General features: G+C 36.5%; 1 protein-coding gene across 2 annotated transcripts; it reads left to right on the top strand.

The window, feature by feature from the left end:
- Positions 1-415: 415 nt before the first annotated feature.
- Positions 416-7,797, top strand: mbpa (myelin basic protein a). 2 transcript variants are annotated; one of them, XM_026289986.1, is made up of 6 exons: positions 416-655; positions 1,459-1,527; positions 2,517-2,543; positions 2,919-2,939; positions 4,308-4,397; positions 6,294-7,797. In XM_026289986.1, exons 1-6 carry the CDS (start codon positions 536-538, stop codon positions 6,342-6,344), a joined length of 378 nt encoding a protein of 125 aa, XP_026145771.1. In that variant the 5' UTR covers positions 416-535; the 3' UTR covers positions 6,345-7,797. The 2 variants fall into 2 exon arrangements, with proteins under 2 accessions (XP_026145771.1, XP_026145770.1); XM_026289985.1 differs by having other exon boundaries at positions 1,423-1,527.
- Positions 7,798-14,912: the final 7,115 nt, after the last annotated feature.

Genomic DNA, 14,912 nt, shown 5'->3' with positions numbered 1-14,912 from the left:
GTTTCATTCATATGGTAAATCACATGGCAACACATCTCTGAAGCTAACAATTCCAAAACCCTCACGTTGCAATATTCCATATGTAATTTCTCAATGTAAACTATTTGTATAATGGACATGAGTCATCACAACAATGGTTTGATTGTGCTAAAGCTATTCTTCACAGCGCTCTGCTTCTTTCTCATAGATAGGCCTTGTTGTGCTCGGCCTAAGTCGAGGCAGATGTGGACTAGAACAATAGCAGCTCCTTTAATCAGAGAGCAGGGTAGTGACACCCTCCGCGGGCGCACAAGGGCTCGAAAGAATGCCTGGCACCAGCCCAGATTCACTGACGCTATTACAGACCCACCTCATCTCCCGTGATGCCATGCAATGGAGGGGACGACACCTTCAAAGGCCAGCCCTTCTTCCTTAGAAGCGCCGAAGACTATCGAGAAGGTTTGCAGAGTGTCCCCAGAGCGGACTTTGGATTGATTGGAGAAGGACATTCGTGGGACGTCCAGACTGTAGACCACCAAACAGAACAACACCTAGAATGGCCACCGCAAGCACCTCTGGGCAAAGTCCATTCGGGCTGGGCAGAAAGAAGAAGTCCCCTGGTCTCCTGGATCAGATCGGCAGGTTCTTCGGAGGAGACAAAAAGAGAAAGGGAAAGGTGTGTCACTTTTTTTGTTTTTTTCCTAAAATGTGTTTTCCAAACATTTGCATGGTCAATTACAACTTCTTGCTCAAACTTTCTTGGGGAAATAATTAGACTGAAATTCAATGTAGTTTAGGACTCAGATTATCAGTTAATATGTATGTCAGTGAAATTTTAAATATTTTCCAGTCTTGTTACCAGATAAGCAAAAGCTTCTCCAAGTTTAATTCCATTAAACAAAGTATTTGATCTTAAATCCTGCTGATATTGAACAAATAGCTAATTTGCTGATTCAAAATAATGTTCCTTCAAAGCTCAATGTTCAAAGCCTGTTCAGTCTGATTTAGCAACTGATTATTTTTATGAGATTTGTATTTGATTTTTTTTTTCAATCATGCCGTGGCGAAATAGCACAAATGTTAAAACCAATTAATTCTCACAGCATTAGCTTTGGGTACAGCTGTTTGCAGTGCAAGCCATATCATTATAGGAGTTTGCTGTTCTGCTGGTAAAGTGCGATTCAGTTAAAACCTCTAGGTAGCACTTCATCTATTCACACTCCTGCTTCAAAGCAATTTAGGTGCAAAGGTAAATTTAGAGAAGCATAATATTTTTATTTCCATTTTTACCTCTTTTGTTCAGTTGTGGTTACATTTTGCCACAAAAATCGAATGTAGTTAAATTGTGAATCTTTCATGATTGGATTTCCAGTCTAAGAGGCAGTCATGCTAATGTATGTGTTGCAACTTGACTCTAGACGTTTCTCTTTCATTTATTTGAAGGGCTCATTTCGTGGTCATCTATCCTCCTCTCCACAGAGACCCCACCACTCTTCCACCCGTCGTCGTGGAGATGTCAACCCTGTGGTGCATTTCTTCAGGAGCTTTGTAAGTTTCCACGTGTGCCGGCATGGATTTTTACATGTCTCAGACTTCAAAGAGTGATGTGAAACCAACAACTGCAACCCCAGAAAAGAACTCTAAGACATTTTCACACCTCCCTTTGTCCTCATCTTTAGCTCCCACTGATCCAAAGAGTTTGTTATCGCTCTCAATGCACAGAGCAGCAGGAAAACATGACCTCAATCAAGGTCAAATATATCAGAAGAGCTTAAGCTTGCTTTTTTTAAACTAAACTTCACTATGGCAATTGAAACATAAGGCAAGTTTTGGTCCTAGACATGCCACATTGTGTCTGGTCATTTGCTGTCTGAGTCCGCAGGCCAAGTTTTTCGTCATGTTTTCAACATGCAGCCCACGTTTTCTTTGCTACAATAGTTCAGGCTTGTTATTCTGTGAGACAGACAACATTACACACACTTACGTCACTAGTGTTAGATTCTCTGCTATGTAGTAAAGAATGAGTCACTCTTTGGAAGTCACTGTTTCAGATGATTTTTTATTTCGTGATGTAAGATGTGATGTGTAAGTGTGGCAAATTCCACTTTTAGACGGCATGACCTCAAACCAAACCATGCCCCCCCACCCCCCACCCCCACAAAAAAACCTGTGGAAACTAGATAATAGTGTTAAAGTTTATAGTGTTAAAGTTCCCCCATTACTCATGTCCTGAATAAAAAATGTTTTTCTGGCAAACACTAATTGCATAGTTGTTTCTCGGGCTTGTTCATTAAAAAGATACAGTCTCTGCCTTCATTATTCATCTGAATTGCAAGCAAGCCTAATGATCGCCCCTTGTAAACATCTTTAAAATGTAAAAGTCTTTGTTCAAGGATTGCTTATCTTGTTTGCATTATGCGGGATAACGAAAATGTCTTGTTATAATACTCAGGCCTCTAAATTAAAAGCTGTGGCTCTGCTTTTTGAATTCTTAAAATGTTCTTTGATTAAAAGTTTTTTAATCTGTTTCCTCAAAGGTGTCCTCTCCTCGTCCCAAGTCGAGGGTAAGTCTAAAATCCCATTTTTCTACTGGCGTGCATCTAATACCATCATTTAAATTGCTCCTGATATATGCATTTTAAGTTATTTCAGGACAATTTGCTGCGATATTCTGCTGAAAAAAGTGCTTCACTCAGGATATAAATGGTGACAGAGCAAGAATGTGAAATTTGTAACACTCTATTAGGCCATTGCTACCTAATTACTATTAAGCATGGGGTTACAACTACCCTCTTAAATGAATATTACAACTTTCCTAGCAGATAGAATAGATTTGACCCATAACCATTTTCTATTCACTCTCGTATCCAGCAATGAAATTGTACTTCCATCTAAAAAGAAATGTAATCATTCTACATTCTTTTTTGTTTCATTTGCAGTGGAGAGAGCTTTTGGGCCTGGTATGTCATTCATCTTTGATGTGATTCACGTTTGCATTCACAGACACTCTCATAAACGATCTGATTGGATGATTGCAGGACGTCTTCCTGTCCTATGTCTTGTTTCTAATAGATCTGTCACGTTTCTTAATCGTTTGTTCTCTTCTTTGTGAATTAACCAATGCATCGCTCTAATTACAGCTGCTGAACTTTTGGCTGTGCTTCATGAGAATGGGTCCATTTTACGCCAATCTCCAGATTGATCACATTTTTAGTTGTATGGAGGGCTATGAAATTTAGGCCCATGCCATTTTTAGCGGAGCGAATAAGCATTATTGCATTGTGGTTTCAATTTAGCCACATTTAATGCTTTCAATATAATTATTGCACTTTTAACTCACAATCTCATAAGATTAAATATGCAAAACACATTTTGTAATGCAAAAATGCATGAAATAGGCATTACGTAAGAAATCTGTTGTAATTTCACTCTAATGTTTCATTTGATTATGAATTTACACAGCTTTTAGCTGTGCTATAGTACATGGAAGAGTGATCTTAAGCACTGAAATTATTAGAACATTACAAGAATTTTCATGTTTTTTGATTGTTTTTCAGTTCTTTCTTTCTTTCTATCTTTCTAACTTTCTACTGTATATTTTTTGCCTTGATTTTTGCGCTCTTTCTTCTCTGATGGGATTTTTCCTGAACCAGAGCGACTCTCTGCTTCTTGATGACTTTGAGACAGCAAGGCTTTTTCTGAGTCACAGCCGGTAAAGCAGCTTTCTCTCTAGGGGTCTTGGAACTGTTCACTCTCCCCCATAAACCCATATTCCAACCAATCTACTCCCTCCCCAGGTCTTGATTCACTGACTCACCAGCGCCCCCTGTGTTTCTGTCACATGTTGTTTAACTCCACAGGCTCCAATACATAAAGGCATGCAAAAATCTGGCATGCAGCATTAGATGTATTTGGACATTAATAACTGACACACACACACACACAAAAGGTGTTCTTCTTTGGCTGGCAAAACTGTTTTTTTGCAGACTGTTTCCTATGGTCGATCCGTTATGTAAATAACCCATGTTATGACTGTCCTCCTATGCTGCACTCGTCATCTCTAAATAACCCTCTCCTATAATACTTGATATGTGGCAAACATGTAACATTCTCTGTGCTGCAGCCTCCTTTTGCACTCTTTATTCAAAGATGTCAGTGCAGAGATGCACTTATGCATCACCAATCAAAACACATAGCACAGAATCTATACTGCAACATTTTAAACACCAATTTTTGATAAAGTTGATATAATATCACAAATAAAATAGTTTACCATTAAACAGCAGTGGGCTGGTATCCTCTCTGTGTTCATAAAGTGTATGTTTTAGGCATCCCCGTCAGCACGTGGCTCGGAGAGCATTAGATCGCCTCACAGACGCAGAAGGGAACAGAATACACTCTCCAGAATCTTCAACCTGGTGAGCCTAAAACAGCAGAAAAAAGACTCTCTCAAAAGAATATCATACATATTTAAGATCTTTCTCTCTTTTTTTGGCTTTTTTAAAAAGGTTATTCTCATTTAGACGCAATTACAGTTGATTGATGCGCCTTTATGTAAATGCTTACAAAGAAAGCTATTTCAACATCGAGATGTAATTAAGGCTATTAAAAATGTTCGATAGTGGGATGTTGCATGGATTATTGCTATGAAACCATCCAGAGCTCACTTTATGTGCTTGAAGAGGCATGTGAAATAGTGAATGAGAATGTCCTTGATAAGACTATTGACTGCTTCTGTTTCTGACCCAGAGTCACCTTCTGTATGCAAGTCCAATAATATCCATCTCTCACTAAAGTAATGACACCTATCCTGTCAGTGAGGGCTGTGCAGTCTTTCAGCAGTCACTGAAGCTCTTTTATTCAGTTAAGCTTTTCAAAATCAATATTTATTTAGGTTATAAAGAAGGCATCTGTTTCAATTTTACAGTCAAAGTTGAGTCTTTCTATGCGCCCTAACCTATGTTCAGTCAAGACATTGAGAGTTTCATTGTAACATAAGCATTTTGAACTTTTGCCAGGTGCAGGGCATAAACTATTCAAATCTCTTCGTGTTCATTCTGACTGATTGCTAATAAGATTTGATTTTCAGAGGATTGAGGAAACATCACCTGCTTCTAAAACGAATCGTTCACTTTGAAGTGAAAACTCTGCTACCATTTATTGATCCTTGTGTCTTCCCAAACCCGTACGGGTTTCTTTCATCCATGGAAAGCAAGGATGTTAATTATCATGTCTTAAGGTGCTTTTTTCCAAACAATAAAAGAGGATGGGGACCAAGACAAGAAAAGATAATTTAAGGATAAAAAAAAGAAAAAATGATTTGCTTGATAGCCACTGTCACCATTCGTTTTTCATTATATGAAAACAATGTAAGTAACAAAATAGGTCACTGATAAAAATAGTTTTACAGGTTTGTAATGAAATGCTTGTATTTATTTGTATAAATAAACTACCATTCAAAAGTTGCTTCAACTAGTATCATTCGATCAAAAATACCGTAAAAGCAATAATATCGTGAAATGTTAAAATTTAAAATAATCATTTTCATTTAATATTTTAAACATGTATTTTTTTGCCTGTGTTGACATCTGAATTATTATTAATGTTGAAAACATGATAATATTAGTCAAAAGATTAAGGAAACGTTTCACTTTTGAACATTTGAGGCATCCTTAAAGGCTACATACAAATATAAAAAAAAAACCTCACTGACCCCAAACAACCGAATGGTAGTATATTTATATATGTACATTTTTGCAAATATCTGTTCCATATAATTTTTAAACAGGTACTGTTTTTAACGTTTTCAATGTGATGTTTAAGCTGAATGACATTGATGTTCGCATTTAGCTCAGATCATCTACCTCATCTGCCCTTTTGCCTAATTTTGTTTTCTCCCTTCTCTTCTGCACTTTTCACACGACAATCTCTCCTGAACAGAGGACACAGAGAACACAATCAAATCAGTCTGGCTTTCCGCATCCATTGTGCTGTAGAGCTAGAACGCTGAGTGCTCAGATCACTCTTTTGGAAATGTAGCATAGCTTGCAATGGCTGATAACGCTCTTGGAATATGGATGACTCAACATTGCCGTTTTTGTTATTAAATTCTTGAGATTTGACATTGAACATTGAGGTGCTTCACCCACTCTGCTGATTCTCTGTGCTATTTCTATGCAAGCTGCAGCTGTAATTCTTTTATATTGTGTTTCAGAACTAACATTGATTTTGACCTTGCTTAATCAAGCACCAATGTTGAGAAGGTTTCAGAATTGGCACGATGATGACCATACTGGTTTTCTCTCCGATCTCAGGGAGAAAGCCGATCTCGCTCTCCACCCAAACGCTGGAGCACCATCTTCTGAGCCCATCACCACCCAGAAAAACGCAAAGATGGAAGAGGGTGAAACGGATGAAAAGCAAAAGTTTGAGAGGGAGGATCTCTGCCCTATAGATTCACAAGTCGCAGCGAGTTTAACAGACTAACATTGGCCATCTTCGCTTCCTAGATAGAGATACAATCCAAGTATCTGTTGTTACATGCCTTCAGGGTTTTATAAGCATGTGTTGACTGCATGTGTGCAAAACTGCTGCAATAGTTTTCAATGGTCAGGAGATGCAATAGTTGCTATATTGGAAGCCTCCCTGCAAAATTCAGTTCAAAAATGTTCAACAGGATCATCATCCCTCAGAAATGCAGATTAACCAAAAGGTTTGATTATTAGTCTTCATTGACCAAACTAGACAGAGTATTTCTCTGTTTGCACCAATAAACATAAAAGTAAGATATAACTGGCATCAAGAACCATGACCGTATAATTCTGAATTTACCTCAGATGTATCTTACACAATGGGTTGCTTGTGTGCCATCCAGCATTTGATGCCTGACATTAGTCATTGTGCTACAGTGAAGAAGCCTCTCCATGTTTGAGATCAATGTTCAGCCTCAGTGTATTTGTGGATGTTTACATTAATTGTGGTCTTTGTGTTGTGTTATATATTGGTTATTTCCTTTGTACCAAGAACTATGTATATAGGATTCTATAAAGGATTGTGTTTTGAGCAATTAAAAAAAAAAAGACGACCAGTTAACATTTAATATCTAATATTAAATTTGATTTATTTGAGTAATTATTTAGCTCTTTAATTAGAAACATGCCTTAAAAGTTGTTAATCAAAGACTAAAACCTGAATTTTGTGGACTAGGGAATAGATTCTAAGCATTTCTGACGCTTGGATTGTATGCCCTCAGATGTTGCACTGCAGTATGTGTGTTAAAACAGACGGTAAATGTTGTCTGCGTCATTATGTCTGCAATTTTGATGTTATTTTAGAAAGGTCTCATGTAATTACCAGGGGGAGGATTAATATTTAAATAACAGACATGCAGAAATCTTAGATGAACAGTCAGTGGGAGCATAAAGGGTATGGAACCGGCGAGGAAAAGGAAAGAAACCTGAAAGTGTACGAGGGATCATGTGAGAAATGATAAATGAGGAATTCTGAAAGAGTACGGTGGAGTTTATTCAGCTGATTTATTTTTATGTTTTTTTTTTTTCTCTCTGTGATGTTTCTCTAGTGTCTTAATAATGTTCATCGTTTCGTGTCTCATAGACTCTTCCTGTATGTACTGTTTCTGAAATATTGCTGAATAAACATTAGGTCAAATATTCTCCCTGTCAGCGCTGGATTTGTCTCCAAAATGGTGCTACATTTATATAATGCACAGATATTCTGAAGTGGCCAGGTGTTCTGATGTAATATCTTTAACCCTCCCTTTATTTATAAAGTAACAAAAAATAAAGAATCGGAAATGTATGTAGTCTGTGTTTGATTGTGCATCTGTTCATCCCTTGAGGTTCTCCAAAATCTTACTAAATGCGTTAGTGCATTTTGATTTTAGTTATTAATCTATTTATTTGGATTGGACAGTTGGAAATGCATTTTTGACTGTTCAATTTTAGTCCACACACCAGATAATGATAAAATATTTAACTAGTTTGTCAATGCAAAGTGTGCATCTGCATACATTTCTGTAAAAAAGAGGAGTCACACACACACGACAATTAAAATAGCTATAACATGAAACAAAAACAGATCATTTTATGATTCTGGATAAAATGTGTTTCTTTTATGTCTAACCAATAGTAAAAAATAACATATCTTGTCAACATCCCCATTTCTTTGAGTTAAACTTAAAACACTGAAATAATAAGAGAAGAGAAAGAAAATTGTTGATTTCTGAGATTCTCAGGATTCTCTCTGAAGTAGATGTTGGCAGAGAAATTGCCATGACCTTTTTCGTGTGCTTGACCTAGTCAATTGTGAATGAGTTGGACAGATACTTGGTGCTTTCTTTTAAAAGAGGTCTTTTGAAAATTCACTGAAAATACCTTTAGTTTCAGAGTGTACATATTAGCCTTAAAAATAAACCTGGACTGGCCAAGAACACTACTAATATTATTTGATTAAAGCTAATGCTAATAATATCAAGGCCTTAATTACTGGTAAAAATTTTAAAAAAATAAAAATAAAAATAAAACATACATATTAAATGCACATTGCTAATTTTCTAATAACATTAAGGAAACATTCTCTTGTTCTTGGAATGTTCCAAAATAATTCCTAGAATGTTATGTTGTTTAAAATTAATTTGAAGGGACATTGCAAGGAACATTGTGCTAAATGCTGGAATACACTGCATGATCTTTCCCCGATTACTTTGCCCGATTTACAGTCTGGAGCAATAGCTGCACTGCAGATTGGAGATGACACGTTTCATAGAAAATCTGACTGATTATTTAGCAGAATATGATTTCACCAATTTGGAGGATAACATGTTTGATATTTTGAGCCAATTTAAGCATACATATTGTTTTCATTGTCACGCATCTCCTAGCAACAAGGCACATATTTCTGCGAGAGATTGTTGAAATAGGAACAACTTGAAAGTCTGGTAATGTGTGATCCTCAGTCGTTTACTGTATGATGACCAGTTTATCCTCTTTCACTATTACAAAGTTGGTTAGTGTATGATGCCCAGTTTTTTTTTTTTTTTTTTTATCTGTTATCTGTTCACAGTGTATTCAAGCTTTAAAGGGACAGTTTAAAACATTTGTTCATCTTCAGAACACAAATTGAGATATATTTGATCAAATTTGGATGAAAGAAAACAAAAATAACAAATAGTCTGCTGCCATTATCATGTGGTGCTGCATAGAACATACTTGTGCTGCACCTTGTTTAAATACAGGGGAATGCATGCAAATGCGTTGTGTTATAAAAACAATTGAATAAAGTTGATATTTTTGTTCTCTTTGTGCACAAAAAGTATTCTCGTAGCTTCATAACATTATGGCTGAATCCCGGATGTCACATGGACTATTTTAACGAAGTCTTTACTACGTTTCTGTGCATTGACTTTGGTAGTACCCTTGCTGTCGATGGAGGATCAGAGATCTTTGGGATGGGATTTCATCAAAAATATCTTATTTGTGTAACAAGATGAACAAAGGTCATATGGATTTGGAATGACATGAGGGTGAGTAATTAATGACAGAATTTTCATTTTTGGGTGCACTATCACTTTAACTTTTAAATCTCTCTTTTTAGAATGTTTGGATTACAATAAATTAGTCATCTGAAAATATCCATACTGCACTCAAAATAATAATAATAATAATAATAATAATAATAATAATAATAATAATAATAATAATAATAATAATATATTTCTCTCACAGACACACAATCCAGACTTTCTACACGAAAAGTGCTACGCAGCATGTCTTATCATAAAACTACCAATCAGCTTTAAAGAAATGATCCATAACTTTAATAAAAACATAAGAACAGTCGATATCGATCAGTGTCTACAGCTCTGGTAAGATCATGTGACTATTTTTTTTCATTCAAAATCACATATTTCACGACTTCAAACACGCTCTTGAGATCTGGAGGGTTCACAGATGCATTTTCTTTATTCACCTGATGACCTGTCACGGAGATTTCTTTGAACATGATCCCAGCACATTTTCCTCGAAGTCCAAATAAAAAGTAAAACAACGGTAAAAGAGGAGGTTGTGTCACTGTTTGCTTTGAAGAAAAAATGTTTGATCTGTTTTTGTAATATCTACATCCCTGTAACACATGAATGCTCACATAAATCCATTATTCCCTGTGTTCTGTAGCGCGTGGCAACAGGTGTTTGATTATATCACTATAAACCGTGAAACACTGCCCTCCTTTGGTGAAATAATGGAGCGCACATTTTAAAAAAAATGTTTGCATTGGTCATCTTTATTTCTAGAACACGGGACATTTACTTGATATTGGACTTGAACTTAATTTTCTTTTTACTCTCTACTATCTTAGCCACAAATATCCATTAGTTAGTTCGTTTGTTTGCCCAAGATTCCCAGCAGTTTAGGGGAATATTTACATTTAAAAAAAAATAGGTAGGCCTCAGCAGAATTCCAAGGGGGCGCAATATCATTTAAAATGATTTTAAATACGCCAAAGTGTTAAGACAAGGAAGGGTTTCATATAAGACAAAAATCAAGATGTAAGGTATCGTTATTCATCCATTAATTCCTCAACATCTGTATATTCTTCTTCTTCTTTTTTGTTGTTTTTGTTAAGAATGATGGTTCCAGCAGTCTTGTTATTTGGCATTTTCAAGTATCATGAAAATGAATAAAATATAAATGTAAAAAATAATGGAAATTGCTATAATGAATATACATTTTGTAGTTATGTCTAAATTAATATATTTTTTTAAATATTTTATCAGGTTGAAATTGCTATTAGTGAATGTATTAACTTGTAAACACACACACACACACACACACACACACACACACACGTTTGTTTTTGTGAAAAGTGGGGACATCCTATAGGCGTGATGGTTTTATACTAGAAACGGTATATTCTATTGCCATTCACCAACCCTACACCTAACCCTAACCCTAACAGGAAACTTTGTGCATTTTTACTTTCTCAAAAAAAAAAAAAAAAAAAAACCCTTCTGTATGATTTATAAGTGTTTTGAAAAATGGGGACATGGGTTATGTCCTCATAAGTCACCCTCTCCTTGTAATACCTGTGTCATTCCCATGTCATTATACAGAGTTGTGTCCTGATACAGTTTGTCAAAAAAAACAAGGAGCACACACACACACACATATTTTCTATATATATATATATATACACCCTCCGTTAGTATTGGAACAGTAAAGACAGAATTGTTCTGTTTGCAGTGGAGTCAAGAAATCTGTAAATATGATTAAAAGATGAATTTGAGACAAAACTACAGAATGTCACATTTTATTATTGGGTGATTCAACACAAAGATGTTTTACCAGCTAAGAAGATCAGCACTTTTAGAGTTTCATCTCCCTATCTGATGATCATAAGTATTGGAACAGTGCCCTCACGGCTCTTTTTAAGTGTTCAGCTGTGTCCTGTTGCATTAATTCTTCAGATATTAAAAGCAGGGAATGTGTCTTATCAGTTATATCTGTTGCTTCTGCATTCTTAGTCTTGCATTCGATGATGATACACACAAAAAACCAAGATGAAGATGAAGAAGCCACCTCTGAAAGAAAAGCAAGCAATTTGGATGCTTAAAGAAAAGAGGAAGTCAATCAGAACTATAGGAAAAACAAAGGGCATGGAGAAATCAAGAGTTTGGAAACTACAGGCGACATCAGCAACCAACGACGACCTGATCGGCTGAGAAAAACAACAGTAGTTGATGACAGACAAATCATAAAAGCTCTAAAAATAAAGCCTAAAATACATGTCTGTAAAATCACCATCAACCTCCACAATGCTGGGGTGTTGCTCTGTCAATCTACAGTCCACGGGAGAATTTGACACAGAATTACAGAAGCTACACAGCAGGATGCAAACCTCTGATCAGCATCAAAAACAGAAAGGCAAGAATTCTTCACAAATGTGAGTCAGCAGAGTTTTGAAACTTAAGTTGATGGTCTAATGAGACAAAGATTAGCCTTTATCTAAGTGATTGGAAAGCAAAAGTGTGGAGAAAAAAGGGAACTGCAAATGATCCTAAGCATACAACCTCGTCTGTAAATCTTGGTGGAGATGGTGTCATAGCTGTCTCTAGAACATTTTAATGATAACTTAATGTATGATGGCAGTAGCAGAATGAATTTGGAAGGGTACAAAACATCTTGGCTACCAATTTTCAAGAACATTCCACCAAACTCATTAGAAAGCACTTCATATCGGATCAGGACAATTACCCAAAACACCCTGCCAGTTTAATCAAGGACTTTATCAGTGCAAAGAAATGGAAAGTTTTAGATTGCCCAAATCAATCTCCAGATTTAAATCCGATTTAAGACTACTTTCACCAGGAGACTAAAGACAGAAACTCGACCAAACAAGCAACAGTTGAAATTAAGGCTGGGAAAGGCATTTCGAAGTCCAAGAGTCTGGTGATGTCTATGGGTTGCAGACTAACTGCTCTGATTGCATGCAAGGGATCTGCAACTAAATATCAGCTTTTAATATTTTACATCTGCCTTAAATTCAACTGTTCCAATACTTATGCCCACATCGAATAGTGGGATGAACTCTAAAAGTGCTGTCCTTTTTATTTGGTAAAACGTGTGTGTCGAAAGAGCTAATAATAAGATGTGACAATCTGTAATTTTGTCGCATATTCTCATATTTGCAAATGTCTTGACTCCACAGAAGAGAAAGCAATTTTGTCTTCACTGTTGTAATACTTATGGAGGGTTCTCAGTGTGTGTGTGTGTGTGTGTGTGTGTGTGTGTGTGTGTGTGTGTGTGTGTGTGTGTGTGTGTGAATATCGTGTTTGAATAGCTTTTGAATATCGTGTTTGAAAATGGGAGGCATCTAGTCAAAGATTGAGAAACACTGATGCACTGATTGTTTGTCACTTTATAAGGTTGGTATCGTGACTGCAATCAGCCCATAGAGGGCACCAGCAGCTCTAACAGAAAAAGACGAGCTTTATTTTGATATTCAGGTCAATATCCTTAGCATCTCTTTTTTAATCCCCTGACTAAGCTATCTATCTATCTATCTATCTATCTATCTATCTATCTATCTATCTATCTATCTATCTATCTATCTATCTATCTATCTATCTATCTATCTATCTATCTATCTATCTATCTATCTATCTATCTATCTATCTATCTATCTATCTATCTATCTATCTGAACCTGCATAAAACAAAGCAGATGTTAGTAGTATTGCGGAGCAGACTGACAGAACTGTTTCTTCTCCTCTGGGGGCCTGGATTGGTGATAGCACTGAGGATCTGCCACAGGGAGGGAGGGGGACTGTTGTCATGACACATCTCTCCCTAGTGGAGGAGGGGTTAAGCACTAAGGGATTTCCACCGAAGCAAGACTCCACACCAGCCCGACCATCTGCCCTCGCCCCTGCTATCTCTCTCTCTCTCTCTCTCTCTCAGCCCTCCCTTCCTTCTCTCATTCATCCTAGATTCTCCCTCCTCCTCACACGTCCATCTCTAAAAGAGATCGGATTCGCTGGTTATTAGGGCAATGTAGTTGTATTGCATTAGAATGCATTACAAATTAGTTTCTGAATTAAAACTAAGAAGCTGATACTATCATTTTTAAAGGTGAGAACAGCTGCACATATACAGGTATATGACATCACACACACGTACTGTAATTTTGTTGGTGTAATGTGGTTAGGAGGGACATGTTCTTTCTAACCGCCAGCTTTCAGATGAACAAAACTGCCTGTTAGACAGCTGCTGTCCACTATCAGTCACCTGCGGGCAATGTTGCATTTGAAACTCTCTGCTATAGTCTATCATCAGCTAAAACACAACTCAGATCAAGAAGCTAACGTTCTCTGAATTTTGACATGTTCTAGTAAGGTTCTAGTAAGGTTCTTTCAAAGTTTTGTTCATGTTCAGCAATGCACACAAAATCTCTTTAGATATAAACTTCTGTTATCAATGGAATATTGTCCACCACTTTTTTTTACATAAAGTTTAGTACAAAAAAAGGTGAAAAACATTGCCATTTTGCAACCCTGTACCAGATCAGAAAATGTAAATATATAACTAAATAAATGTGCGTAACGTTAATAGAATGTTCATTCAGAGTTACAAGGATATAATACGTTTTCTGTGTTTTTAAAACAATTAAACACTGCAAAAATTGATTGTTAAATTAATTGTACTAGCAATTTATAGAATATTCTTTCTACATCATTTTTTATGAACTCATATTTTTTCAAAATTCCTGCAAACTAGACAAATACAATAATGGACACTGAACATTATGGATATTTCATTCAGAGAACATTCAGAAAGAATGTTTTCATAACTTAACTGGCTGGACTAATACGTTTGTAAAACACTCTTAAAACATGTTTTTGTTTGCTGGGTTACATCTGTTTTGTTGTCCGAGCCACAAAGCCATCTGTGCGACTTCAGGACACATAATAAAGCCCTTTCGGGCGCTAGCGGCTAACTCCAGCCCTAGTCTTGCTCTGAGGTAATATCATAAACATGGCAGACTAGCGTTTTGTCTATAGCCTGACAGAACGAATCTATCAGCCATTATTAGGCAGAGCTCCTGAGCAGCCATGACAAGAAAACATAAACCTCTTTATTCTATTTTTATGCTGTTTTAATAGAATCGATATCCTGTCCCAAAACTAATTACAGGTACAAAGAGACACTGCCAGATGAAAGCACCTATGCTTTGATGGATGATGAGAGGCGAAATAAATGCGATTTGTGCAGTAATGGACGACGGAAGACTTTCTGCAGCATCTCTAAGTTCTGTTTGGGAGTGTCAGTCATTGAACAAGCCTAGAATTTCTAACCAGCGAGGATCCAGGCTATGAACACAAAGGCTCAAAGGTTCAATCACAAACGAGGAGGGGCCTTG

This window comes from Carassius auratus, chromosome 19 (genome assembly GCF_003368295.1).
Source record: "Carassius auratus strain Wakin chromosome 19, ASM336829v1, whole genome shotgun sequence".
In the NCBI taxonomy this organism is placed as follows: Eukaryota; Metazoa; Chordata; class Actinopteri; order Cypriniformes; family Cyprinidae; genus Carassius; species Carassius auratus.
Note: the sequence above shows the minus strand (reverse complement) of the source record. Positions and strands in the feature narration are given on the sequence as shown.